Source organism: Molothrus aeneus, chromosome 14, assembly GCF_037042795.1.
Source record: "Molothrus aeneus isolate 106 chromosome 14, BPBGC_Maene_1.0, whole genome shotgun sequence".
In the NCBI taxonomy this organism is placed as follows: domain Eukaryota; kingdom Metazoa; phylum Chordata; class Aves; order Passeriformes; family Icteridae; genus Molothrus; species Molothrus aeneus.
In genome coordinates, this window is record NC_089659.1 from 980,416 (window position 1) to 1,005,992 (window position 25,577).

The 25,577-nt window shown below is 54.4% G+C and overlaps 1 protein-coding gene across 1 annotated transcript; it reads right to left on the reverse strand.

Moving 5' to 3' along the window:
* Positions 1-1,410: 1,410 nt before the first annotated feature.
* On the reverse strand, positions 1,411-25,283 carry ZNF185 (zinc finger protein 185 with LIM domain). Its single transcript, XM_066559779.1, has 28 exons — positions 25,223-25,283; positions 24,249-24,384; positions 22,991-23,050; positions 22,051-22,089; positions 21,778-21,852; positions 21,538-21,606; positions 20,970-21,050; positions 19,244-19,327; positions 18,367-18,405; positions 17,194-17,277; positions 15,967-16,047; positions 14,896-14,964; positions 14,321-14,404; positions 14,077-14,121; positions 13,660-13,734; positions 12,464-12,547; positions 11,965-12,048; positions 10,986-11,093; positions 9,636-9,716; positions 8,659-8,808; positions 8,049-8,159; positions 7,727-7,822; positions 6,653-6,730; positions 5,361-5,429; positions 4,255-4,335; positions 3,378-3,480; positions 2,736-2,834; positions 1,411-1,971 (listed from the first exon to the last, which is right to left on the reverse strand). The coding sequence occupies exons 1-27, from the start codon at positions 25,245-25,247 to the stop codon at positions 2,736-2,738; spliced, it is 2,190 nt and encodes a 729-aa protein (XP_066415876.1). The 5' UTR covers positions 25,248-25,283; the 3' UTR covers positions 1,411-1,971.
* Between the last annotated feature and the right edge of the window lie 294 nt (positions 25,284-25,577).

Below are 25,577 nucleotides of genomic sequence, written 5' to 3' on the forward strand. Positions count from 1 at the left end.
TCGTTTTTGTACCACTTGGCCTGAACACCACATCCAGCACTGGCACTGCTCAAGGTCTGTCCTGGTGTCAGCTGGGCTAGTGTTAATTCTGTCACTCTGTTGTTAATTTTCAGATGCTCTGGAGAGGTTTGGTCTGTGCAGAAGATGGGATTTCCAAAAGCAGAGGTCCCTGTGCCACCATGGGAGCTGTAGTGCCAGGATGGTTTTGCCTCCACCTCTGCTCGGTCTCCACCAGCACATTTCATACCCTTTATTTATTTCATTTCATTGAAATAATCTGGTCAAGATTTGTCCCCACAAGCAGCAGAATCCCAAGAGAAGTAAGATCTTTTTGTTAAAGAAAATGCATGTTAAAGAAAATGCACCTCATCCATCATGTAGGAAAAATCTGTGTGCAGGTGACCCTTCTCCACAAATACCAGGAAGATTCACCTCTTTGAATAATTCATTTGTTTTTTATTCATGGGGTCAGCAATTCTTCAAAGCTCAGACCAATACAAATTATAAAGCATAACATTTTTATAATAGCTGCAGGTTCCCTTTAGGTGATACATGTCTTTAAGGGGGAAAACCCCTCCTGTCAAGGAGTTGTGCAGAGCCAGAAGGTCCCTTCTTAGCCTCCTTTTCTTCAGGCTGAGCCCCTTTCCCAACTCCCTCAGCTAATCTCAAACAAACAAAAATTCACATGGGGGATCAGGGTTCCTTTTTCCCCAGGTAATCATAGGAATTTAGGAGGAGCTTGGTTTTCAGCAATTCTTGGCTGTGAGGATGGGGAAGCCCTGGTTGCCCAGAGCAGCTGTGGCTGCCCCTGGATCCCTGCAAGTGTCCAAGGCCAGGCTGGACGGAGCTTGGAGCAACCTGGGATAGTGGAAGGTGTCCCTGGGCATGAACTTTAAAATAGATGAACTTTAACTCCTTCCAGCCCAAAGCATTCTGGGGCTCTATAGTTCCATGATTCCTAATGCTTCCCATGAGGAAACAATAAGTCTGGACACTTTTAGGACACCTGACTTTTGAAAGGTTTCAGTATTCAGCATTCCCAACCTCTCAGCTCTGAGTTAAGGGCTAAAATGACACAATTCTGATTTTACTGAGTGCAGCATCTGCTGGAAGTTCAATGTGGTTAGTGAGCATTAGGGCTGTGAGTAACAGCAATGAGAGGTCTGGGCAAAGCCCTGGTGAGGGGGAAAGTGGGATTTCAGCTGAGCAGAGCTCTTTGTCAGGAGAGGGAATTGAGATGGCCCTGCTCTGGCACAGGACACCTGCCCTCAGAGCCTGAGTCAGACCCCAGGGAGGGACACTGTTATCTCCCCAAGCAGGCAGCAGCCACAAGTGCTGCTGCAGCATCCTCAGGGAAGAAGCAGGAAGGGGAATTAAAGCTGACACACGATTAGAATAGAGTTTGCAAGTGCTCCTGGAATCCTGGAGAAAGCAAATGGAAATCAGGCAGAAGCTATTTCTAGGCTGAATTTGGGGGTGAAAGACGCAGAAATAGGTTTTTGCTAAGGACTAAATTCAAACCCTCCCAAGAATCCACATTTAGTGTTTAAGGCTCCTAGTGTCTGTGTGCCAGCTCACACAGCCTAGCTGCACAGGGTAAAGAAATACAAATATCATCAGGAGAGATCGTGGCAATTAGCTTGGATAAACCTGAGGAGCTGTGCCTGACTCCCAGCTCCGGGAGCACCCGGAATCTTCATGCAGCTAAAGCCAGGCTGAGCGGGGCTCAGCACCTCTGGAAAACGTTATCTTTGAGGAGGAGGCTGCCTTATCTCGTTCCCATCACTCTTGTCTGGTGCAGGTGACAGCATCAACAGCAGGTGCTGAACTCATCCACGGCCACGGGGCAGCGAGAGGGAAAAGAACTCGAGGGAAGCGGGAGCGGGAGTTGTGCAATCTCAGCCAGTCAGGAGCTGCGGCATTCCCGGGCGTGCCGCCGGGCACGGGCTGCATTCCCAGCTCCGCAGGGCCCTGCGAGCACACAAAGAGCGCCTGAGCACGGGCTGATCCCGCCAGGAGTGCGGCCCTGGAGGTCAGTGGAGCACCTCACCAGTCACATCCCATTAGCAGGTACGGGGAGCAGCGAGGCAGGAGCCCCGCTCCCTGCTCCTCCTCCTCCTCCTGCATCGGGAGCACACGAGGTCTCCCAGCCCCAGCACAGCAGCTCTGGTCGCTGCCATCGCACCTCCTGCTCCTTCCAGATAATCTGACAAAGCCAAACCGTGTCCAACCCGCTCCTGTCGATCTGTTGGACTGTACAACTCTACCCGAAGGTTTTCACCTTAAAGGATCTTTACTAAAGGGGTGGCTGCACCTGCCGCCGAGGAGCTCTGTCCCTGTCATGGGAGTGTCACAGCTCCGAGCCGCCCGCGGTCCCTGCGCGGGGTCAGCCCAGGACGCAGCGAGGAACCTTTAGCTGCCTTCCGTGGGGACTCTCCACCTCTGAGGGGCATTTCTGTCATCACTCAAGCCAGCCTCTGCCTGTCACCCCCGGGAAGCCACCACAGCCTGTTTGTCACTGAGATTCTGGCTCCAACCAACACCCCCGGGACAGCGCGAGTGAGTTCCCAGCTAATGCTGCAGTAAGGTCACTGCTTCCCACTGAACAGCCCAGGAGGATCCCTGCCTGGCCACCCTGGGAATGTGAGGGTTAAATGCCCTTCACCAGTGAACCCTGAGCCCTCACCCAGCCATCCCCCTGGGAGTGGCTCTGGAAATGGGCCCTGGAAACCCACCTAGAACAGCTTCTCGTAGCACTTGTCACAGTGGACGATGTCCCGGTGGATGAATATTTTATCCAGGAGATCTCCCATTGCTTTGTGGCAAATTCCACACTGCCAAAGGGAAAACAAGGAGGTTGGACAATGGGCAAAAGCCCACGCAGGAACAGCAGAAGGGAGGGGGCAGAGGGCTCTGCATCATTCTATTAAAAGGCGAGGATGCAACCTTTGAGGCTGCACTTTCCTACAACAGCCAAATGTCCCTGCAGGCCTCTTCCTCCCACACTCCCCATCCCTCCTCCTCTCACCCTCTCCACATCCCCACACACTTTCCTTGGAAACCCTGCAGGGTTTGAGGATTCAGCCACCTCCACTAGAACACAAAGCAGCAAGTCTGCCCCAAGGACGGTGGGGCAAGGACATGAGGGTGTTCTGAGGATGCTGCCAATAATAAAGAATTTCCCTTGTTCTAACATTTATTCAAGGACCTGAAAACCTCCCGGGGACACCTGTGGCTGCCTGACTGTTTTTGTCCCAATGTGAGGTAAGGATTTGCCACACCCCATGTATATCCTTCTGAAAGCCTGGGGATGGAAGGTGCAGGAAGATCCCTGCTCCCAGCCCTGCCATTCCCAGCAGGCAGGCTCTGGGGCTTACCCTGAAGCAGTACTCGTGGCAGTGGATGTTCAGGTGCTCTATGATGATCTTGGGGCAGTCTCGGATCTCCCGGCTGCAGTAGCTGCACAGGGGCTCACTGGACCTGGCAAGAACAGGGCAGTGGATGCCTCTGTGATGCTCTGGTTCCAGTGCCAGCACTGGTGCCAGGGGTTTATCCCAGCCATCAGCACTGCTGTCCATGAGCAGCCTGCTCCCACAGGTGTGACAGAACAGGGGACTGCTGTCCCAGGGGTGCCACACAGCAGTGGGGCAGATTTCAGAATCCTACAGTTGTGGAATCATGGAATGGTTTGGGTTGGAAGGAACCTTAAAGTTCATCCAGTTCCATCCCCTGCCATGGCTGGGACACCTTCCACTATCCTAGGGGGCTCCAAGCCCTGTCCAACCTGGCCTTTGACACTTCCAGGGATTCAGGGGCAGCCACAGCTTCTCTGGACACCCAGTGCCAGGGCCTGCCCACCCTCCCAAAGGAGAATTTCTTCCCAATATCCCATCTAACCCTTCCTTCAGTCTGTGAGAAGGCATTCCCTTTTGCCCTGTCACTCCAGGCCCTTGGAAATTATCCCTTTCCATTCTTCTTGCGGGCTCCCTTCAGGCACTGGAAGGCCACAATTAGGTTATCACAAAGCTTCTCAGCTCCAGGCTGCAGAACCCCAGTTCTCTCAGCCTTTCCTCACAGGAGAGGTGCTCCATCCCTCTGGTCACCTTGGTGGCCTTGGAGTCCATGTCACTGTATTTCCATTTACTGTGCTGCTGTTCCACAAACACACCCCAGTGTCCTCAAAAAGCAAACCTTGCATTCATTTCTGATTGAGAATTTGGTGAACCTGCCCAGGGCAGCCCCACCCTGTCCTACCTGTGCAGGGGAGCACTGGACAGGTAACTGTGGTGGCTGTAGCTGCTTCTCTCCAGGTCACTCAAATCCACAAGGCTGCCACTGGGGAAGGAAGGAGGGAAATATCAGCACTTGGCAGTGATATGTGGGAAGAGAATTTCAGATAGAATCATAATCCAATGACTTGGAATATCCTGGCTACCTGTTCCTTGGGGAGAGGGTCCTCCAAGTGCCTTCCCAGAGAACTCTCCAGGCAAAATTCCCCTGGCCTCACAAGGGCCCTCATGTTTGCATCTGGCCCTTACAAATAGCAGCTTTTCAGTGCCAAAACTCCAAATATTGCACTATTGTGCAGGAAAAGGCACGGAGCACATCCCTGGTTTCACCCCTCATCCAGCTGAGTGTCCCCTTCCCTCTCTGCCTGAGTTTCCTGGATCTTTGGCTTATCTGTGGCTGCTGCCAGCAGCTTTGCTGAGCTCTGGGACAGGCTGGAGGTGTGGGGAGTGTAATCAGCTCTGCCAGGGATGCCAGCAGAGCACTGAGGGAGGATAATGCCTGCAGGGAGCCTCAAACTGGTGTGAACTGGTGCCACATCACTGTGAGGATGCTGTGCATGGGGCTAAATCCTGCTCTTGTCACTTGGGGCCAGTCTGGAGCAGCTTCACTTGAGCAGAGCTCAAAGGACTGAAGACTTAAGCTTGAAAATGGTACAATTTAACTTTTTTAAACTCATATAATGGGAGTTCTACCTCTGAGATCCCTCAGCCTCCACATTCTCCTCGTGCATTCCAGTCATTGTTTACAGGTGAAGCCTCCCAGTGCCAAACCTGCAGTGTGGTGTTTTCACCCATCTCAGAGACCAAGCCACTCCAGGAGGAGCTGGCCTGTCCCCTGGGAGCAGTGGGACACGGGTCCTGCTGTCACCAGCAGAACGGGAGGAGAGGGCAGGACCCCAGAGAGCAGAACCTCCCCCCCCAGTAACCCCCCGGGCTGACCAGCTCCAGCTGCTCCCTCCGGTGGGATGTGCGAGGTGGCAAAGCCCAGTGTGTGACGCCTGTGTGACACCTGGGTGTGACACCTGGGTGTGACACCCGGGTGTGACACCGGCTGTCCCCAGCGCTCCCTACCTGCTGTGGCGTGGCGAGGCTGCAAAGCCGCCGGTGTTCACGTACTCCTTGACAAAGAGGATCCCTCTCCTGGGAAAACGGGAAGCATTTGCATGAGAAAAGAGCGGCTGGGGCTCGGGTGTGTGCCCCGGACACGGAACGCGTGCGGGAGAGGCTCGGAGCAAGGGGATGCTGTTGTTCTGGAATAAATCCTGCATATCGAGCATTGTTGCTAAATACCAACTCCTCTAATTACCCCACCAAAACAAATCGAGTTAATTGGAAAGAATGGGATGGATAATGTAACCCTTTCATCCAGTTACGGGTTTGAGGGATAAGTCTTTCGCAGCTCCCGTCAGGATTAGGCACACAATGGGCACGGGGAGAGCTCCCAGCTCCCGGTTACCGCCGAGCCCTGTGGCACAGCGCTGCTTCCAGGGGCTGCTCTGCCTCTGGAATGTCTCCAGCGTTTCCAGCCAGAGTGTAAACTGCTGCTGCTTGGTTGGGGATATTTTTACCTCCCTTGCATGTTCTTGCTTTTTTCCAATCCCAGCTCCAGAATTCCATGTTCCACCCTGGTGCAGCTGTGTGCAGGCCGAGGGGAGCCCTGTGCCCCCCACCCTCAGCCTGCAGCCCTGACAGGAATTAATCAGCCTTTTTCCATGGTGCATTTCCACTGCTGCCTAAAAGCTGGGATTAATCCTCCCTTCTTACACTAAGACCTGTCATGGCTAAGGAAAGAAACCTCTTTTTTTCCCTTTAACTGAGCATGGGCTCTTTCTACATCCTGGAATCATGGAATCATTAATGTTGAAAAGACCTTTAAGATCATCAAATCCAACCATCAATTAGTGCCACCACCAAACCATGTTCCCAAGTGTCACATCCACACATTTTCTGGACACTTCCACCACCAACCTCAACTTCCCCTGGCCCAGCCTGAGGCCGTTTCCTCTCCTCCTGTCCCTGTTCCCTGGAGCACAGCCTGACCCCCACAGCTGTCCCCTCCTGTCATGAGTTTGCAGAGTCAGAAGGGCCCCCCTGAGCCTCTTTTGCTCCAGGCTGAGCCCCTGCCCAGCTCCCAGATGCTCCTGGTGCTCCAATCCCCTTCCCCAGCTCCTGGATATGCTCCAGCCCCTCAGGGTCTGCCTTGTCCTGAGGGGCCCAGAACTGACCCCAGCAGGGGGACAATCACTGCCCTGACCCTGCTGGCCACAGTGGGTGACACCAGCCAGGTGCCAAAGCTGCAATTCCTCCCAAGCAGGACAGCCCCACCCTGCAGCGAGGGAATTGTGCCCCCCTCGGTTGTTTACCCGGCAGAGCTGGAGTCAGGCTGGTACCCAGAGCTGTGGTGGGAGCTGCAGAGCCTCTCACTGGAACTGGAGAGGAGCCTGTGGAGAGAGGGAAAAGTCTGTGAGCCATGGCAGGATCCAAACTGGCCACCAGGAGAGCGGCACCACTGCTGGGAGGGCAGATGGACAGCACAGCCCTTGTCATGGACAAAACCAATCCCTTTCGCCTTCTACATCTGCCACGGGACAGAGATCCTCTCCTGGAGAAGGGATTTGGGGAAGTCTCACTTGGAGGGCCATGAGGCAGAAGATCCAATGAGATCTTCCCATGAGGATGGGCTGAGTGAGTGGGAGCCTGACTGGGAGCAGCCAGGGGGAGACAGGGCACAGGAGGAACTGCAGGAGATGGGAACGTTCCCAAGGCCAATGGAACTGTCCCCAACTCAGTAACTTGAAGGAAGATTGCGACAAAACTATGGAAAACAGCTCTGTCCATCTGCTTAGCAATGAGACCTGGAATGAGGCTGATCTTTAAGGATCCTGTCCAAGGATCTTCTGTCTCCCCTTCACCCCCACAACCACTCCTTGTTACAGATCCCTCAGCCTTGCACTGGTGGCTGCATGGAGCATCTATCAGCACATGGGTGGGCTGGCACTGCCCATGCAGGAGGGACTGCAGGGGCCCAGGATAATGGTATTCCATACTGGATACCTCCTGCCCCTTCACACAGCCTTGGTCTGGGAGCAGTTCTGTCATTGAACCATTGACATTCTGGGGACAGGGACCCTCTCTCTTTGCTGTGATCTCCGTTTTCCTGTAGCAAAGGCCAGTTCCTGGCCAGGAACCAGCTCCCCATTCTGCTGTCCCTCTCTTCTAGCCTCCCACACAATGAAAAATCTCCAGGGATTTTTCTGGATGTATCCCAGACACTCTGCTAGGCAGCTTTAGCTAGGAATGGTTTAAGAGCTGGTCTGATCATACATCCACTCCCTGGAAACCAATCCTCCCTCTCTCAGCTCTTGGCTTTGCCTGCTGGCTCCTATGTCATAAATTTCGGGGAATTTCCCTCGGAGCCCTTGTGACTCCCCATTTACCTGGAGCTGTTAGAGTTTAAGCTGTCCATGTAGAACGGCACCCTGTGGCTTCTCTGGGACATGGACATGGTGGGATCTCTGGGAAAGGAGTCATGGCTGGCGAGAGGAAGTGGAACAGTCTCAAGCTCTGAGTTTGGGCACCTGAGGGATCCTCACCAGGGTGGAATCTGGGCTGGAATCTCCCTGCTGGGCACTGATCCCTCCCATGGCACACCCCACACCTGCTCACACCCAGGGAATGAGCAAATGGACACAGGGACACTGGGTGGGTGTGGCAGTGGGAGTTCCCTGGCTGGGGAAGGGATCCCAGCCCTGCACTCACCGTCCTGCAGGGGGGCTGAAGTCCCCGTGCCCCCTGGCACTGTCATACCAGCTGCTCCTGGGGCTGCTGCTCCCAGAATAAACGTTCCCTCTGGGATCCGGGCTGGGCCTGCTGGGGGACACAAAGCCCTGAGCACACAGCACTGGGAATCTCTGGAGTCCCCACACTGGGCTCACAGCCACTGCCTGCTTCTGGGACTGCCAAGCCCTGGCACAGCGTGCAATCCCCATCCCTGAAAGTGTCCAGAAAATGTGTGGATGTGGCACTTGAGGCTGTGGCTTGGTGGTGATCGTGGGACACAGCTGATGATCACAGAGGCCTTTTCCAGCCATGAGAACTCCACAGTTCCATGGTTCCATCATGCACTCCCCCATGCTCTGCCCCTGTGTCAGCTCTGTGCTCCACAGGGACAGCAGGCTCCAAACCCAACACCTGAGCAAAGCCAAAGCATTCCCAAACGGATTGCCTGGAGAAGCTGTGGCTGCCCCATCCCTGGAAGTGTCCAAGGCCAGGCTGGACGGAGCTTGGAGCAGCCTGGGACAGTGGCAAGTCTCCCATGCCAGCAGCTTTCCCTGTCTCTGCATCCTAAACCCCCTCCCCAAATCCTCACCTCCTGGTGCTGAACACCTGGCTGTCCACATAGCCTGGAATCCTGTGGCTGGGCACAGAGCCCCTGAAGGATTGGCGCTCCTGGAACAGGGGCACGGGGGGCAGGGGCTCGTGGGCACTGCCAACACCCTCCTGGGAGCTGAAGTCAGACCTGCTGAAGAATTAAAACCAGTTTGACCATAAAGCCAAGGGGTGTCTTTGCCCTGAGCAGCTCCCATGAGTGTTCAGGGTGTGCTGAGGGTGGATCCTGCCACTTCCTAAGGGAACAGGGAGAAATGGGGCACCACGGTGTTAAGAGAATCACAGGATCAGGGAATTCCAGAATCCCAGAAGGGTTTGGGTTAGAAGGGACCTTAAAGCCCACCCAGTGCCACCCCTGCCATGGCAGGGACACCTCCCACTGCCCCAGGCTGCTCCAAGCCCCAGTGTCCAACCTGGCCTTGGGCACTGCCAGGGATCCAGGGCAGCCCCAGCTGCTCTGGGCACCTGTGCCAGGGCCTGCCCACCCTGCCAGGGAACAATTCCCAATTCCCAATATCCCATCCATCCCTGCCCTCTGGCAGTGGGGTGTCCTGTGTGCTGTCCCTCCATCCCTTGTCCCCAGTCCCTCTGCAGCTCTCCTGGAGCCCCTTCAGGCCCTGCCAGGGGCTCTGAGCTCTCCCTGGAGCTTCTCCTGTCCAGGTGAGCACCCCCAGCTCCCCCAGTCTGGCTCCAGAGGGGCTCCAGCCCTGGAGCAGCTCCGTGCCCTCCTCTGGGCTCTCTCCAGCAGCTCCAGGTCCTTCTGATGCTGAACTGCAACAATTCCTGTGGGAGGTCCCTGCAGGGCTGTGCTCCTTCCACAGGGAAAGGTGGCACTGGCAGAGCCTGCATTGGCTCCTGAATTCCCTGGGCCAGGAAATGAGCATTTGGATGCCTTGGGCAGGCCAGGAAGGAGACCTGGAGGTGTGTGAGGGATGTCCTGGTGCCCTGGCTCTGTACCTGTCCCGGCAGGGCTCAGACTCGTTTGCATGTGGAACCTCTGGAGCTGGGATGCTGCTTCCTCCAGGAACAGAGCTGGACCTGCCAAGACATGAGACCTTTATGGCCTGTGGAAGCACCCTGAGCACAGAATTCCTGTGGGGTGGAGATACAGCCCCTGGAGAATCTTCAGGATAAAATAAAAAGGATAAAATAAAAACCTGCAATATCCCTGCATGGAAATGTGCCAGATAGAATCATGGAATCACAGAACTGTTTAGGTTGAAAAAGCCCTCTAAGATCATCAAATGCAACCACCCAGCACTAACCCAAGTCCTCAAATAACCCAAAGCGATGTGAAAAAAACAGATGGAAAATCCAGACCTCTTAAGAAGCAGGGCTGAAAGGAAGGACCCCAACCACAGCACCTTTAGTGTCTCCTCCAGAGCCCCCTGCAGCAAATTCCCCATGTCCTCCCAGGAGGAAAAGCAGTCCCCTCATCACTCTTGCCTTCTTGCAGTGCTTTCCTCACTCTGCACACAGGATGACTGTCCCAGGTCCCTGTCCCTGCTCCCAGCAGTGTCCTGGGAGTGCAGCTCAGACCTGGGGAGAAGAACACTCTGCTCACCCTCTGTGTTCTCACTGACACACCGGGGAGGGAGCCTCAATTCTTCCAGTTTAGGTGGAAAATATAGACAAAAGAAAGTAAATCAGTCTATAAAGTCCTCCCATGTGGACACCCAGCTCTGACTGGGGAAGTTCAAAACCAGACCCAGCGTTACTATGGAGCCCAATGCCAAATTTTATTGCTTGTTGTCTCTCCCTAGCCACCCTCTGCTCCCAAAGCTGGGAACAGATTTCCCAAGTCTAGGAAGGCACTCCTGGCAGTCCAGCTGGACAGGGTTTGATGGCTCCAGCTAAGGAGGATCTTTTCTCCCAGGTTTTCCTATAAAACCATGGTAAAAGGTTCATCCAGTAGAAGCAGCACTAGAATCAGGCACCAGAAGGCCCCAAGTAGCACCAGAAGAGGTTTAGGTTGGATATTGGGAAAAATTTCTTCATGGAAAGGGTTGTCCTCTCCATTTCTTCATGGAAAGGGTTGTCCTCTCCATTTCTTCATGGAAAGGGTTGTCCTTTCCTGGAAACGTTCAGGAAATGTGTGGGTGTGGCATTGAGGCCATGGGTTAGTGCTGAATGTGGTGATGGTGCTGGCTGATGCTTGGACTTGATCTGAGAGGTCTTTTCCAACCTTAACAATTCCTTTACTCTATGAAAAGGAGAACCTGGGAGGATATTTATCAGCAGGGGGGAAGATGCCCAAGGAATGACCCCTCATCCCACAGAAGGCAGGGGGAATATCCCATTCCTTACCCAGCCCTGCTGGGTTCAGTGGGATCCTTCAGCCTGGGGGGCTCTGGGGGGCTGTCATGGCCAGGAGCTCCTTGGCCCCTCTCAGTGAGGCTGGCTGAGTCCAGAAACCTAAGCCAGACATCCAGGATTGGGAAAACCCATGCTGGGATGGGCAGAAACCCATTCCCTGGAGAGGAGCAGGCCAGGAGCAGGAGCCAGTATGGCCAGAGCCACTCCAAACACCCCAGATCACCAAGGCTAGACATCCCAGACCACCAACCCCAAACACCCCGGATCACCAACCCCACACACCCCGGGTCACCAACCCCACACATCCCAAACCACCAACCCCACACACCCCGGGTCACCAACCCCAGACATCCCAGGTCACCAACCCCACACATCCCGGGTCACCAACCCCAGACATCCCAGGTCACCAACCCCACACATCCCGGGTCACCAACCCCACACACCCCGGGTCACCAACCCCACACACCCCGGGTCACCAACCCCACACACCCCGGGTCACCAACCCCACACACCCCGGGTCACCAACCCCACACACCCCGGATCACCAACCCCACACACCCCGGATCACCAACCCCACACATCCCAAACCACCAACCCCACACACCCCGGGTCACCAACCCCAGACATCCCAGGTCACCAACCCCACACATCCCGGGTCACCAACCCCACACACCCCGGGTCACCAACCCCACACACCCCGGATCACCAACCCCAGACACCCCGGGTCACCAACCCCAGACACCCCGGGTCACCAACCCCAGACACCCCGGATCACCAACCCCACACATCCCAGGTCACCAACCCCAGACATCCCAGGTCACCAACCCCACACACCCCGGGTCACCAACCCCACACACCCCGGGTCACCAACCCCACACACCCCGGGTCACCAACCCCACACACCCCGGGTCACCAACCCCACACACCCCGGGTCACCAACCCCACACACCCCAGTCCCCCCAGTCCTCACCCTGTCTCATCCCAGTAGCGCTGGTGGTGGGATGGGCCCTCAGGATTCGTGGAGCTGCTCCTCTCCTCATAGCCCAGGACAGAGCTGGAAACCAGAGCAACACCCATCACATCCCTAAAACCTGGCACCTGGATCCTGGCACTGCTCTGTTCACCCGGCCAGCCTTGTGCCAGCTGAAAGGTGGCACTGGGGTTTTCTCTAGGACAGCCCATGTCCCTGTGCTCCAGCTGCTCCCTGCTGCTGCTGCAGCATCCTGGATTATCAGGCAATTGAAAGGGAGTGACTGAACCCCACTGAGAGCACAGGAGGAGGAAAAATCTGGAGTGCTCAAAGGAGGTGGAGGGGGATACAACACAAAGCTCTTGGTTTATTTAAACCGCAGTTGTTTCCATCCTTGGGAAAAAAGCAGGAGAAGGAGCCTCTTTCTGTGCCTGCCCATTCAGGTTTCCCTTAATGCTCAGGATTGTTCCTACACCCACTAAACTCACCCTACTCTTACCTTCTAAAGGAATATTCTGTGTTCTCAATGTGCACAGGGGTTCTCTCAGTGGGATGAAAAGGGACATCAGGCTGCAAGGCTGACCTGGCAAAAAAATGGGGAATTTAGAGCTTCCAGAAATTTCTAGGGGATTTGTATGGAACAGCAACACTGCACTTTGTATCAGCCCAGGAAAGAGGAAAGAATTGTCTCAGAGAACTGATTTGCCCTCAGAAAAACCCATTTTCAATCCTATCCAAGAGGAGGAGAGGCTGGTGGTGGAACTGAGGTGGTTTAAATTCCCACACATCTCTGTACAGGAATTTCCTGTCCTGTCCCAGGATGGAGCAGCTGGACAAAGCACAATAGGAGTAACTCTGGGGAAGACATTCCTACATCACCAGCAGCAGCTCCAGGCCGTGGGATCCTCCTCTCCTCAGCTCAGGGGGATGAATTCATTTCACAGAATCCAGGAATCATGGAAAGGTTTGGGTTGGAAGGACCTTAAAGCTCATCCAGTCCCACCCCCTGCCATGGGCAGGGACACCTTCCACTATCCCAGGGTGCTCCAAGCCCCAGTGTCCAACCTGACACTGAAACCTGCTCACCTCAATGCCTTTGTTGGGCCAATACAGGGAAATGAATCCCAAAGTAATGGACAAGGGAGGGAAGCAGCTCCAGGGAGATCAGTGCTGCCAACAGCAGCAACTCCTCCCTGACCATGCACCCCTGGCAAAGTCTGGGGAGCAAAGGCTCTAAAACCCTGTGGGATGGAGGCACTAAAGGCAGTGCTAAAGCTGCTGGATCTGCTCCCAGAATCCCAGGGGCTGGAAAACCCCTCTGGGATCATTGAGTCCAACCTGTGCCCCATCCCCACCTTGTCCTCAGCCCAGAGCACTGAGTGCCACATCCAATCCTTCCCTGGACACCTCCAGGGATGGGGACTCCAGACCTCCCTGGGCAGCCCCTGCCAATGCCTGACCACCCTTCCCAGAAGAAATTCCCCCTGAATTCCCAGGCTGCTTTTCTGGGAAGAAGTTGTGTAACAGTGAACAGGAAGATGCTGCTCCCACTGTTTACCCACACAGGATTTTCCTTTCCCAGTTGCTTTGTTGCCCAGTTTGGATTCTAATCCCAGCTCTACTCTGGACAAATTGCTTATTCCCAGCCCAGGTCCCTCTGGAAGCAGAGGGTGCCAGCCCCAGGCCCTGTCACACCTGGTGTCCCCCTGGGAGGGCTGGAGCAGCTTCTCTGGAGCATCCTCAGGAGCGTGCCAGGAACCAGAGCTGGACCTGAGAGACAAGGAGGTTGATCCCAGCAGGAGCTCAGCAAGAGGAGAACACCAAGAAGAAAAAATATCCACCAGCAGCTTTTCCTGGCTCCAGGGGAGCATCTTTCCCTCCCTCCTGCTTGGCCCTGAGAATTTCCCGAAGGGCTGAGCCCCAGATCCAACCCACTCATCCTCGTGTGAGGAAAGCAGCTGGAAGAGCCCAGGCCTTTTGAGCTGCTGGGTCAGGCCCACCCTCCTCTGCAAGGGCTGCTCCCAGAGCTCATCCACAGGGCAGTCCCAGGGCAGGAGAACCTCCCCAACCCCAACTCTAAAATGAAGGAGAAAAAGGGAATTTTGCACTTACTCTGGTGGGTAAAACCCATTCTTGGCTTCTGTGTGCTCAGCAAAACTGGAAAAGAGAGACACAACTTGAGGAATGTTCTACAGTGACTTTCCCCTGATTTCCTAGAGGAGAGAGCAGTTCTACAAAGCCCATGTGGAATCTGTTTTTCCACCAGTAAAGATCCATTCCAAGACTCCAGCCAGCTCCAGAACAGCAGTTTATGGATTGTGCAATGCCCAAGTCAGGGATCCCACAGTGACTCTACCTTCCATTCGTGGCAGCCCTGGTGGCTTTGGGGGCCCCTTCATCCCATGGGAACCTCTCAGGCTTTTCCTTCAGAGCTTTGTCACTAGAAAAAAAAGGAAAATTCCAGTGAAAATGGGACTTGTCAGCATTTGTAATGTATCATCCTAGAGAAATCTGCTGATATTTGGTTGGGGAACAAAATGGGGTTAAATCTCTCCATCAGGATAGGCAGGGCTGCATTCCTGAGCCCAGTGGGTCTGACTGCAGATCATGGAACCATGGCCCAAGAGCAGCAGGAGCCAGCAGGCAGCAAGGACCAGCACAGCCCTGGGAGGAGGGACAGCTCCAGGGAATGGCAGCAGGAGGCAAAGGGAGCAGCAAAATAAAGGGAAATGCAGGGAGGGGAGTGTTCAGGGGGGAGGATCCCAGAGCAGTGAGGGAGGGGAGGAGATCTCTGCCAGGCTCAGCTTTGCCAGCAGATGCTGCTCTGGGAGTGCAGCCCAGCCCGGGCTGGGGGACACCAGGAGCAGGGAGCTGCTGCTCCCCAGCAAATCCAGGCTCAGCAGCACAGAGCAGCCCCTGCCCAGTCCTTACCCATCTCCACCCTGGGACACCGTTTCCAAGGAGAATTTCCCACTCAGGGCCTGTCTGTCCTCACCATTCCTGCAGGGAAAACAGCAGGAGTGTGAGGGAGGGGGAGGAGGAGCCACAGGAGCTGCACAGAAAGGGCTGCAGGTCTGGATTCCAATTCCCAGCACAGAGCTGGGCAATGTTCAAACTGTGGCAGGCCCTGGCTTCTATCTGGGAATGTTTCCTCCCAGGTGCTTCTGCCCCTTCCCTGGAGTTCTCTGTGTGGTGTTTGCTGTTCTGTGCTGCTCCATGAACACATGGACATGGATGGATGGACAGCTGGACATGGATGGACAGATGGATATGGATGGATGGACAGGTGTGTTGGAGATGGATGGAGATGGATGGACACGGATGAACAGGTGGACATGGATGGATGGACATGGAGGATGGACAGGTGGACATGGATGGATGGACAGCTGGACATGGATGGATGAACATGGAGGATGGACAGGTGGATATGGATGGATGGACATGGATGGACAGATGGATATGGATGGATGGACAGGTGTGTTGGAGATGGATGGACACAGATGGATGAACAGGTGGACATGGATGGATGGACCAATGGACATGAATGGATGGACATGTGGACATGGATGGATGGACATGTGGACATAGATGGATGGATGCACAGGTGGACATGGATGGAAGGACATGGATGGATGAACAGATGGATACAATGGATGGATGGATGGATAGGTGGACATGGATGAATGGACATGTGGGATGGATGGACAGATGGATATGGATGGATGGACAGGTGTGTTGGAGATGGATGGACACAGATGGATGAACAGGTGGACATGGATGGATAGACCAATGGACATGAATGGATGGACATGTGGACATGGATGGATGGATGCACAGGTGGACATGGATGAATGGACACGTGGGATGGATGGACAGATGGACATGTGGGATGGATGGACAGGTGGACATGTCCTGGAGGATTTTGTGTCTCCAGGGAATCCCCCCAGGCAGAGCCAAATTCCCCATCCTGCCCTCAGGATCCTGCAGGGCCTCCAGAGCCACCTGATTTCAGCAGAAGTGGAGATTTTCCCCAAAGTGTCACTCAGGGATGGGGATGTTTGGCTCCTGCTGCCTGGTTTGGGGCTGCAGGAGAGGACAAAGGACAAAATTGTCATTCCTGATCAAACCAGCTCCAGATGCAGCAAATCTACCCTGCACTGGAGTGTTCCTTATGGGAATGAAGAAAATGGGAATGAATCATCACTCTTCTCAATCCATTCACTGGCAAAGTCATCTTCTCAGAAGCAATTTTAAATTAAAAGCACAGATTTTGCCAGGAATTTCCACTTTCTACAGTGGCACACCAGTAAAAGCACCAGGACAAGGGCAGCAGCCAAAGTGCTGTTTGCAGTGAGAACTATTCCACCTTTTTTATACACCAGGCATGGATTCAGTCAAAAACCTTGGAAAACAGCTAAAAATTATTCCCTTACACCTGTTTGGCAAGAAAAGATTCAGCTGGACGGGGCCTGCAGCAACCTGGCACAGTGGAAGGTGTCCCTGCCCATAGGGGTGGGACTGGGTGGGCTTTAAAGCCCTTCCAACCCAAACCAGTCCAGGATTCTACATTTGTTTTTTTTCCTTTTGGGTTTTGAGCCCTTCTATCAGGATATTGGCAGATCCTGCTATGGGTTTCAGCCATAAAACCTTTATTAAGAGCTGTCTGCATCCAGAAAAGGCTTCCCATGGAAAGATGGGTTTGGTTCCTCCCCTTTCCCAGAGTGGTGCCCACAGAGGTCTCTGACCTTCAGCCCCAACTGTCCCACCCATCCTGGCTGTGCTGGAACTCCTACCTGGAGGGAGAGGCTGCTGCTGCCTTTGGCTCATCCCAGGAAGACCCAGAGCTGGTTTTTCTTAGCCCATTAGCACTGACAAACAAAAAAGGAGAACAACATAACAAATCAACAAAACATGAACCCAGGTGATTGTTAGGAGCTTCTCCCCTGGGAGCACAAATGCTGCTTTGTGCCCACAGCTCCTGTGCTGCTCCCTGAGCAGTGTCCCTGTGCTCTGTGGCACTGCTGTCACTCACATCTGCCTTTCTGCTCAGGTTTAGAAACTGATTTTCCCCATTTATCCCAGCTGGAGCTGTTTCTATCCCCAGTGTTTCCTGGGAGGTCTCCTCTGCAAACTCCCCATGTCTGGTAGTGTTTGGACAGCTGATAAAAGCAGTTATCCCCAGAGCTGGCAAAGGCTGGAATCAGGCGTCCTGCCCTGAAGAATGAGTACCTGCTGCTCTCCGGAGCAACCCTGGATGAAGCCGGCACAGTCGGACTCCTCCTCTGCTGTCCTTCCTCCTCTTCTATCTCAATTCTTTCCACAGGGACAAAGAGACAAATGGCACATCATTTCCTCTTTTCTGTAGCTTTCCAGGCAGTTTATCCCTGTTTTTCCCCAGCCATGATTTCCCTGTGTCCTGAACAGGTTATTGCTGCTGCTCCCTGTGCTCCTGCTGAGCATCCCAAGGGGCAGAATGCAGCCAGGTCAGGGGGATCTTTCCACAGAGCATCAGCTTGGATTCCAGAGTGTGGGAATTGGAAAAACAGAAACTTCCACAGACATTGAAGGGTTTGACCTGCAGCCTTGGGAGAAGCTTGGATTGATGTAAAAATACAATACACAGACATTAGGCAGAAAACCTATAAACTTATGTTTTTATAGTTGTAAGTAAGAATATGCCTTAAGTAAGTAAGAAACTGTATTGGTAAGATGGTGAAGGGTTTGTAGTGTAGGGGTGTAGTTGTACAGAGTAAGCTGAGAGTTTAGATGTTATAACAGAGGCATATGTGTGCATGTGAGACAGAAGCCCATTAGGCAAAATTATCTGCAGTGCAGCAAAATTAAATAAAAATGACCAATTAGAAAAGCAAACTAACCCTTGTAACATCTGTTCATTAGATTAGAAAGTTCTACATTGTCTTCTAACAAAGAACTTGTGACTACTCTTGAGCTATGACTGACTCTTAAAATCTCCCAGCCTCTGAGACTGATGTTTATCTGAGCAGTAAGTTGTTCTTAGCTCAAAAATAGTCCCATCCCTTCATTACTAACAGTGGCAGTGATAGCAGAGAGAGCCCTGGGCACGTTTCCCTGTCCCACAGACAGCTCCAGGAGGGAGATGCCTGAGGAGCATTCTCCTGGCAGCCTGGAGCAGCTTCCCAGGAAGCAGGGAGGCTGTGGCTGAGTCTCCCTAGTTTCAGGCTGTCCATAACTCAAAGCACCATCAGGATTGCATTCCTGGTTTTTCCAACACTGTTTATACCAAAAAAGCAGTGAGATCCAACCCCCAGCATTCTTTTTCAAGGAATTGTTCTTCCTCTGCTGTGAAACTGCTGGGATCTGCTATCCCAGCCTGGTACATGCACCCAGCCCCAGCAGTGCTCCCTGAGGTCCAGCACCTACCTCTTGGCAAACAGGGGTGGGAATTCCTGTGTTGGGCTGCTGTGGAGGAAGGATTAAGGAGCAGTTAAAGGACTGGAGGGAAAGACACTCCCTGGGCAGGGGCAGACTGCTCCCCCAGACCCTGCTCCAGGTGTGCAAGGTCCTGTCACCTCTCTGGGCAGAGCTGGTCCCAAGGGGTGTCACACTAATGAAATAATGCAACAAAACTGCAGAGAGCAGCTGAAGGACTGAGGCTGAAAATGGGACTCTTGATTGCCTTAGGGAATTAGGGACTCCCATGGATTTTCTTTTCTGGAAGTTTCATCCCTCTCAATAACAAATAAGTGGATGATTTCCCAGTTCTGCAGAAACCTGCAGACACCAAGGAATCATGGAAAGGTTTGGGTTGGAAGGACCTTCAAGATTTTCCAGCCCCACCCCTGCCGTGGCAGGGACACCTCCCACTGTCCCAGGCTGCTCCAAGCCCCAGTGTCCAGCCTGGCCTTGGGCACTGCCAGGGATCCAGGGGCAGCCCCAGCTGCTCTGGGCACCTGTGCCAGGGTCTGCCCACCCTGCCAGGGAACAATTCCCAGTTCCCAATATCCCATCCATCCCTGCCCTCTGGCAGTGGGAGCCATTCCCTGTGTGCTGTCCCTCCATCCCTTGTCCCCAGTCCCTCTCCACCTCTCCTGGAGCCCCTTCAGGCCCTGGAAGAGCTCTGAACCCTCCCTGAACCCTTCCCTTCTCCAGGTGAACATTCCCAGCTCTTCTCTTGTAGGGAAGGAGTTCCAGTCCTTGGAGCCCTTGTGGCCTGTCCTTGGCTGCTGTGTTGGAGAGGCTCCCCTCAGCTCCAGCTGCCCTTCCCTGGCTCCTGTTCCCCTCCCAGCCCTGCACTCACCCGTTGCTCTTCTTGGCAGCAGACAGGACGTAGGCGCGCTCGCGGCCGGCCGAGCGCCGCAGGACGCTGTTGGCAGCCTCGGTCCTGGAGGGGGGACAGAGCAGGGAAGGGCTCACAGCCTGCTCATCCTGCTGCTCCTGGCTGCCTGGAGCCTTGCAGGGGCAGGGAACAACCACTACAGGCTGGGCTAACCCTGAGCGAGCCCCTGCGCTCTGGGGAGCAGATTTCATGGAATTGTGGAATGGGTTAATGTAGGGGGATACAGGATGGGGGAATGAAGGTGGTATAGAATGTAATCTTATCCCCTAAAGAGTTGCAGCTGAACCAATTACTAAAGATTAGGAGCAGGCCTGAAGATAACAGGCCACACCTGTAGCAAATAAGAACAGTATCATAAAAGAGTGGATTGGTGGGATCTGGAGTTAGATGGCTGCTGCAAGGACTGGGAACAGTCAGTGCTTAGAGGAGCTGCCTACAAGAAACATCAAGGAGGCATGAAACTCTGGTGGTATGGAATCCCTGCACTATAATGATAACAGAACTCTTGATATATAAGACAACAGGTTAAGGTTGGAAAAGGCCTTTAAAATCATCCAGTCCAACTATCAGCCAGCACCACCACTATGGTCACCATAACCCATGTCCTCAAGTGCCACAGCCTTTTTGAACACTGTCAAGGATGGGGACCCCACCACTGCCCTGGGCAGCTGTGCCAGCCCTGGATCATCCATTGCAGACCTGGACTGCTGCAATACTGGATTCCATGGACACAAAAATGGGGCATGGGTTCTGTGCCTGACACTCCATGGAGTGTCTGCACTGACCTGGGTACTACCACATGTCCCAGGGGAGAAGGGATCACTGACAGGGATCCAGGGGCAGCCACAGCTGCTCTGGGCACCCTCCCAGGGAACAATTCCATCCCAATAGCCCATCCATCCCTGCCCTCTGGCAGTGGGAAGTCAGAAATTCCCTGTGTCCTGTCCCTCCATCCTTTATCCAAAGTTCCTCTCCAGCTCTTTAGTGGTTGGACCCCAGGGGAGACAATGACCAAGTTTTCCTTTGTACAAGATTTGTGGCTGAGGAAAAGGGGCCTCAGAAACTCCATCAAAAGCAATGAGGCTGAAGCCAGAGAGACCAGACCAGACCTGTTCCTGTTCTGTACCCCTGGATCCCTGGCAGTGCCCAAGGCCAGGCTGGACAGGACTTGGAGCAGCCTGGGACAGTGGAAGGTGTCCCTGCCCATGGCAGGGTGGCACTGGCTGGGCTTTGAGGTCTCTTCCACCCAAACCACACCGGGATGATTCTCTGATCCTATTCCTGGTAGGAGAAGGACAGCCCAGCCTGGAGCTGCCCTCGGGTGCCAGTCCTGGAGTGATCCCAGCTCTGGGCACTCCCGCAGTGGGGGCAGCTGGGCCCCTCCCTCCTGCCTGTTTGTGCATCTCCATCTTCCCCATGGCCACCAGGCAGCCCAGGGATCCCAGAGCCCCTCCCAGCTGCCTGGGTAACTGGGCTGTGCTGTCAGGCTGCATCACGTCGGGATTTTAATTACGTTTTGTTGGGAGCGCAGTGGCCCGTGGGCAGAGCGGGGCTTGGAGCAGGGAGAGCTGGCATTATCCTTGGATTGCACCCAGGCCTGAGCTGTGCCTGGGTCCAACAACCCTCCAGGATGGAACAGAACTTGTCACTGTCCCTGCAGGAACATGGGGGCACCTCCAGGCCTCACCTCTTCTTATGCTCATCTGGAGAAAAAGGCACATCCTCCTCCTCCCCATCCACAGACTTCTGCCGGACGTTGTACGGAGCTCTGGGAGGGAGGGAAGGGAGAGCCAGGGTCAGGGAATTGCTGCTGGGGCAGAGGCAGCAAGAGCCAAAGAGAAGTGATTCCAAGGCATTGGGTCAGACCCTGAAAGACACCTGTATTTTCCACAGGGGTGCACATGTCCCTGAAGGACTTTTGTCCTTAGTCCAGAGGCCCCAACCCCATTTCGGATCAGAGCCATGCTCTGGGACACAAAAAGCTGGGCAGGAAATGCCCAGAGTGCTGCTCTGCCTTTCTCCAGGCTTCAGGAAAGCTCCAAACCCAGTTCTTAGGCTGCACCCTCCATTTCTGCCTGGTGATGAAATCCCCTCCATGCAAAGGCTGGTGTCAGTTCAAGGAGCACCTCCTGGCCCACAAACAGGTGGCCCTTGGAACCACTGGAGTTTCCAGTGGAAGCTCTGGAAGCTCCAGGGGCATTCCTGGGGCTCCCACTGAGCAGGGACAGGAGGAGCTGCTCCCTTTGCTCACTCACAGTTTCTTGTAGTCCTCTGTGGTCATCCTGTATCCAGAGGGGGAGCGGCTCTGTCCCTTCGGGGCAGTGCTGGGGGGACACAAACCACACCTGGGAATGTGACCTTCCCATCCCTCCCCACCCTCTTCCCCAGGGGAGCTCCACAGGGAGGGGAACAGCAGCATAGCCCCAAATATCCCCATTCTGGCTGCAGGGAATGCTGCTCAGCTGGAGGGGAGGGGACAGGGGGACCTCTCGTACTTTTTCTGTGCTGGGCTGGAAGGTGAAGGATCCGGCGCGGAGGAGCTTTTATCGATGGTCCTGGTGAACACCCCCCTGGGGAGGGAAGGGACATCTTACATAAAATGGAAAATGTTTGGAGCCAAGTTCAAACCAGCAGTGAAACAACAGGGCTGGCTCTTGGCCCTGAGCACTGGGATGTTCCCAGCTGATGGAACCCAGCAGGGAACATTTTCTGCTCCTGATCCAGCCCTCCTCACCCTGCAGCCCAGATCTCTCCCATTCCATACCCACCTGATGAGGTATCCAGACTGGGGCTTGGAGGCAGAGGACCTGTACAAAGAACAGACATCAGGGAGTAAAAAACATGGGGAAAACAACAACAGCAGCACCAGGACTGAAGGGGAAAGTCCATGTGGATGTCAAACCAAAAACCCAGCTAAGCAGGCCTGGAGGGATGCCACAGCTGGATTGACTCTGGAGGGATGTTTTCAAATGAATAATCATCAGAACAAGCTCTATAGAGGATTTTTTATAGGGAAAGTGAATTTTAGAGTGAGCCAATTAATATTAGCCATGCTGGCAGTGTTTTCTGGCCCAGGCTGGTGGCACAGGAGGGGGAAATGAGCTGTGATGCAGACCCTGATTATTTTATCACTGGAGAGCAACAGCTGCACTCCAACTCCTCCAAGGTGCATTCCCAGGGGGAAGCACAGCGTGGCTCCTCTGGAGAGCACCAGGAGTGGGGAGAGCTGCCACAGAGAAAGGGAAACAGGGAAGTGCTCAGGGGAGAGGGCAGAGCTCTCACACAGGGCCAGGCCCTTCCCAAGAGTTTGGTATTTCAGGATATTCCTCCAAGCTCCTGAGTTCCTGGAGACCCCTCATGCTCTGAACTGACCTCAGCCCCACCCAGGGCTCTCCCTGCCCTGAGGAGCCCCTTTCTGGAGCACTGAGGGGCTGCACCAGCAGAGCAGCTGATGTCCCAGCCCAGCCTTGTGCCATCAGTGGCTCAAAGGCTGTGTTCCCCTGAATTAAAGTCATCCCTGCATCCTGCTGCACCTCTCAGGAGCCACTCCCTGCTCTCTCCAAGGTGAGGCATCCCTGTGAGCAGGGCTGTGCCCAGAGCTGTGCTGGCAGCAGGAGGTGAGGGGGGCACACAGCGAGGTGAGGGCTGGCACCGAGCCCAGCAGGCAGCAGAGCAGGGAATGGGGTGGGAATGGGCCCCTGGAATTACCTGTCCTGCTGGGGAGCAGCGGGTTTGGGGGCTGGGGGTGCCCCACCAGCCTGGCCAGACCTGAGGGAACAGCAAACACAAGGATGTGGTTAACTGATTGCTGAGCATGGGTTTGGAGAGAGGGGAAGGGAAGAGGGGTTTGGAATTGGGTCTGTTCCCAAGTAAAGAGGAGCTGGAGCAGACTGGTGTTCCCTGGCACAGGGCACTGTGTGACATCCAGGGACTGTTTGATCTCCTGCCTCTCCCATCCTAAACTCCCTCCAGGACTGCCCTGAGTTTGTCACCCCAAAGCACAATCTGGCTTCACAAAACTTCAGAGCTCTCCTGAGCCTCCCAATCTGTCTGTGCTGCTGAATCCCAGCTCCAGCAGAAGACACTTGTCCAAGCTTCTGCCCACCCTGCATTTATCAGAAATGAAGAGGAGCAGCAACTCCTTTGGCAGTTCTCAGGGTCTTTCTGGCTCACTGCGACCCCGAGATTGTTAAAAGTCTTTTCCCAGCCCAAGCACTTGAAGAATGAGTTGGAGATCTTCAGTTCTCGGTCTCAAGGTTGTTTATTGTTCCTTATCTATAAAAAAATTTTCTCCTGCCCTGCTGAGGTCCACCCAGCAGGGCAGTTCCAGGCACTCTGCCTGCCCCCAGGGCAGGGTTATGTCTTTATACTAAAAACTACGTGTACAATGTTTACAATTACTTTCCAATACCTATCACCTGTGTTAGACAGTGAGCTTCTACTCTAAACCAGTCTGTGAGTGCCAACATCACAGCAGGAGACGGAGGCCAAGAAGAAGAAGGAGAAAGGCTGGACATGCCCAGATCCCTCCATCTTGCCTCCTGAACCCCCATACCAGAAACCCCAAAATCTACTTTTCCACCCTGTGATAACTTCACTATTATTCTACCTAAACTGTTGTGGCTGGCTGATCTTCATCTAAGGTTGGTAAATTGCTCCACGGGTCATAATCAAACCCACAGGTGTTGTGGGCTCCGTGCCAGGGCTTCTGAGCCCCCTGGCAGGGGTCTTGGCCATCCTGGACAGCCAGAGGGATGTTCTGAGTTCACATAGGCAGTGTCAGTGCCTGGCACCAGGGGCACCCCAAAACCTGTCACAGCACATCCTGTGCAGCTGGAGACCACGGAGCCTGGGGAGCCCAGAGCTCCGGGAGGGTCCGGACAATGCCCTCGGGCACAGGGTGGGATCAATGACCCAGCTCAGGGAATTCTGATGGGGAAAGGGAAGGAGAAGGAAATGCTCTTACAGGGGGCTGCTCTTCTCCTCGTCCGAGTCGGAGTTGTGGTGCTGGATCCAGCTCTTGTCCCCCCGCAGGGTGGTGCGAACCTTCATCTGCCGGATGATTCTACGGCGATCCTCGTCCGTGGGCGGGATCAGCCCTCCTGGAGAGCAGGGACAGGGAGGGAAGCACTCACAGGACCCCGGGGCGGGTGGGATCCAGCCCAGCACGGAGCCCTCCCCTCCCTGTCAGAGCTTCCAGTCCCGGTGGAATGTTGCAGTGTGATGCCCCCAGGTGTGCCAACCTTCCCCCTCCCCCTTTTGCCCTCCTGCTAAGAGCCGTCCCTCAATATTCCAGCAAGGCGTCGTGTGGTTGACAGAAGTTCAAAAGATGCCCCTCAGGTCTGGGCTCATTGGCCTGTCCAAGTGTCTGTATCCCTTGAGCCTTCCCCTCCTCACACCTGGTTGGCCCCTACCTGTCCCTTCCCCTCCCCCTGTCCCCGGGGCTTAAAAGGACACGAGACCATGCGGCCAGGAGTTCTATTGCGAGCTGTTACCACATTCAGAGGTCTACCATGCTGCAATAAAACTCTGGATTAAGACTCTATGATAGAACTCGCTCTTTTTCTCTTCACCGTCGCCTGAACCTTTTCCACCAGAGGTAAACTGAGTTCCTACTTTGCCTGGATTTGTTCTGAGCGCCCAGCTGCAGCACCCAGCTGGCCAAAGGTATCTCTGGGGTAAAACGCCACAGCTGCCGCCTTTGGCCCAGCAGCGAGAGCTAGACGAAGCCAGGCAGGACACACCCGGAAACATCAGGATTATTATTCTATAGTGGAAGATGGAGACGAGGCCATCCAGACCTCGGGATCAGCATCCCGCTGGATCACAGAGGGTCACTCAGAGTTTCACACCTCCCTGGTGGCCTGTCCCAGCTGGGACATTCCAGCAGCTCCAGCTGGGCAGGGGAAACAGAGGAAAACCAGGAGAGGAAGGAATTACCTTTAGTGACACCCAGGGACATCATGGTCTCAGCAGCACCTTCCCCTTCTGCCACTGCTCACAGCCAACAAGGACCTGGAAGACATGGAAAAGGGGATAAGCAAAATATCAGCTGTGGTATGAAAACCTGGCAGGCAAGGGGAGAGGAGAGCACAGCCACAGAGCCACAGCAGTGGTGGCACAGCCAGAGGATGGGGAGGCTCTGGCCTTGCACCAGAGCTGGGATTCCTCCCCATCCATGAACCTGGCAGGCAAGGACAGGGAAAATTAAATCCAGCCATGCCAGAGGTGTTATTCCAGATCTGGGAGGAAAGTGGTGGAGGAAACCTTGCAAAAGTGTCCAGCTGGGCCAGAC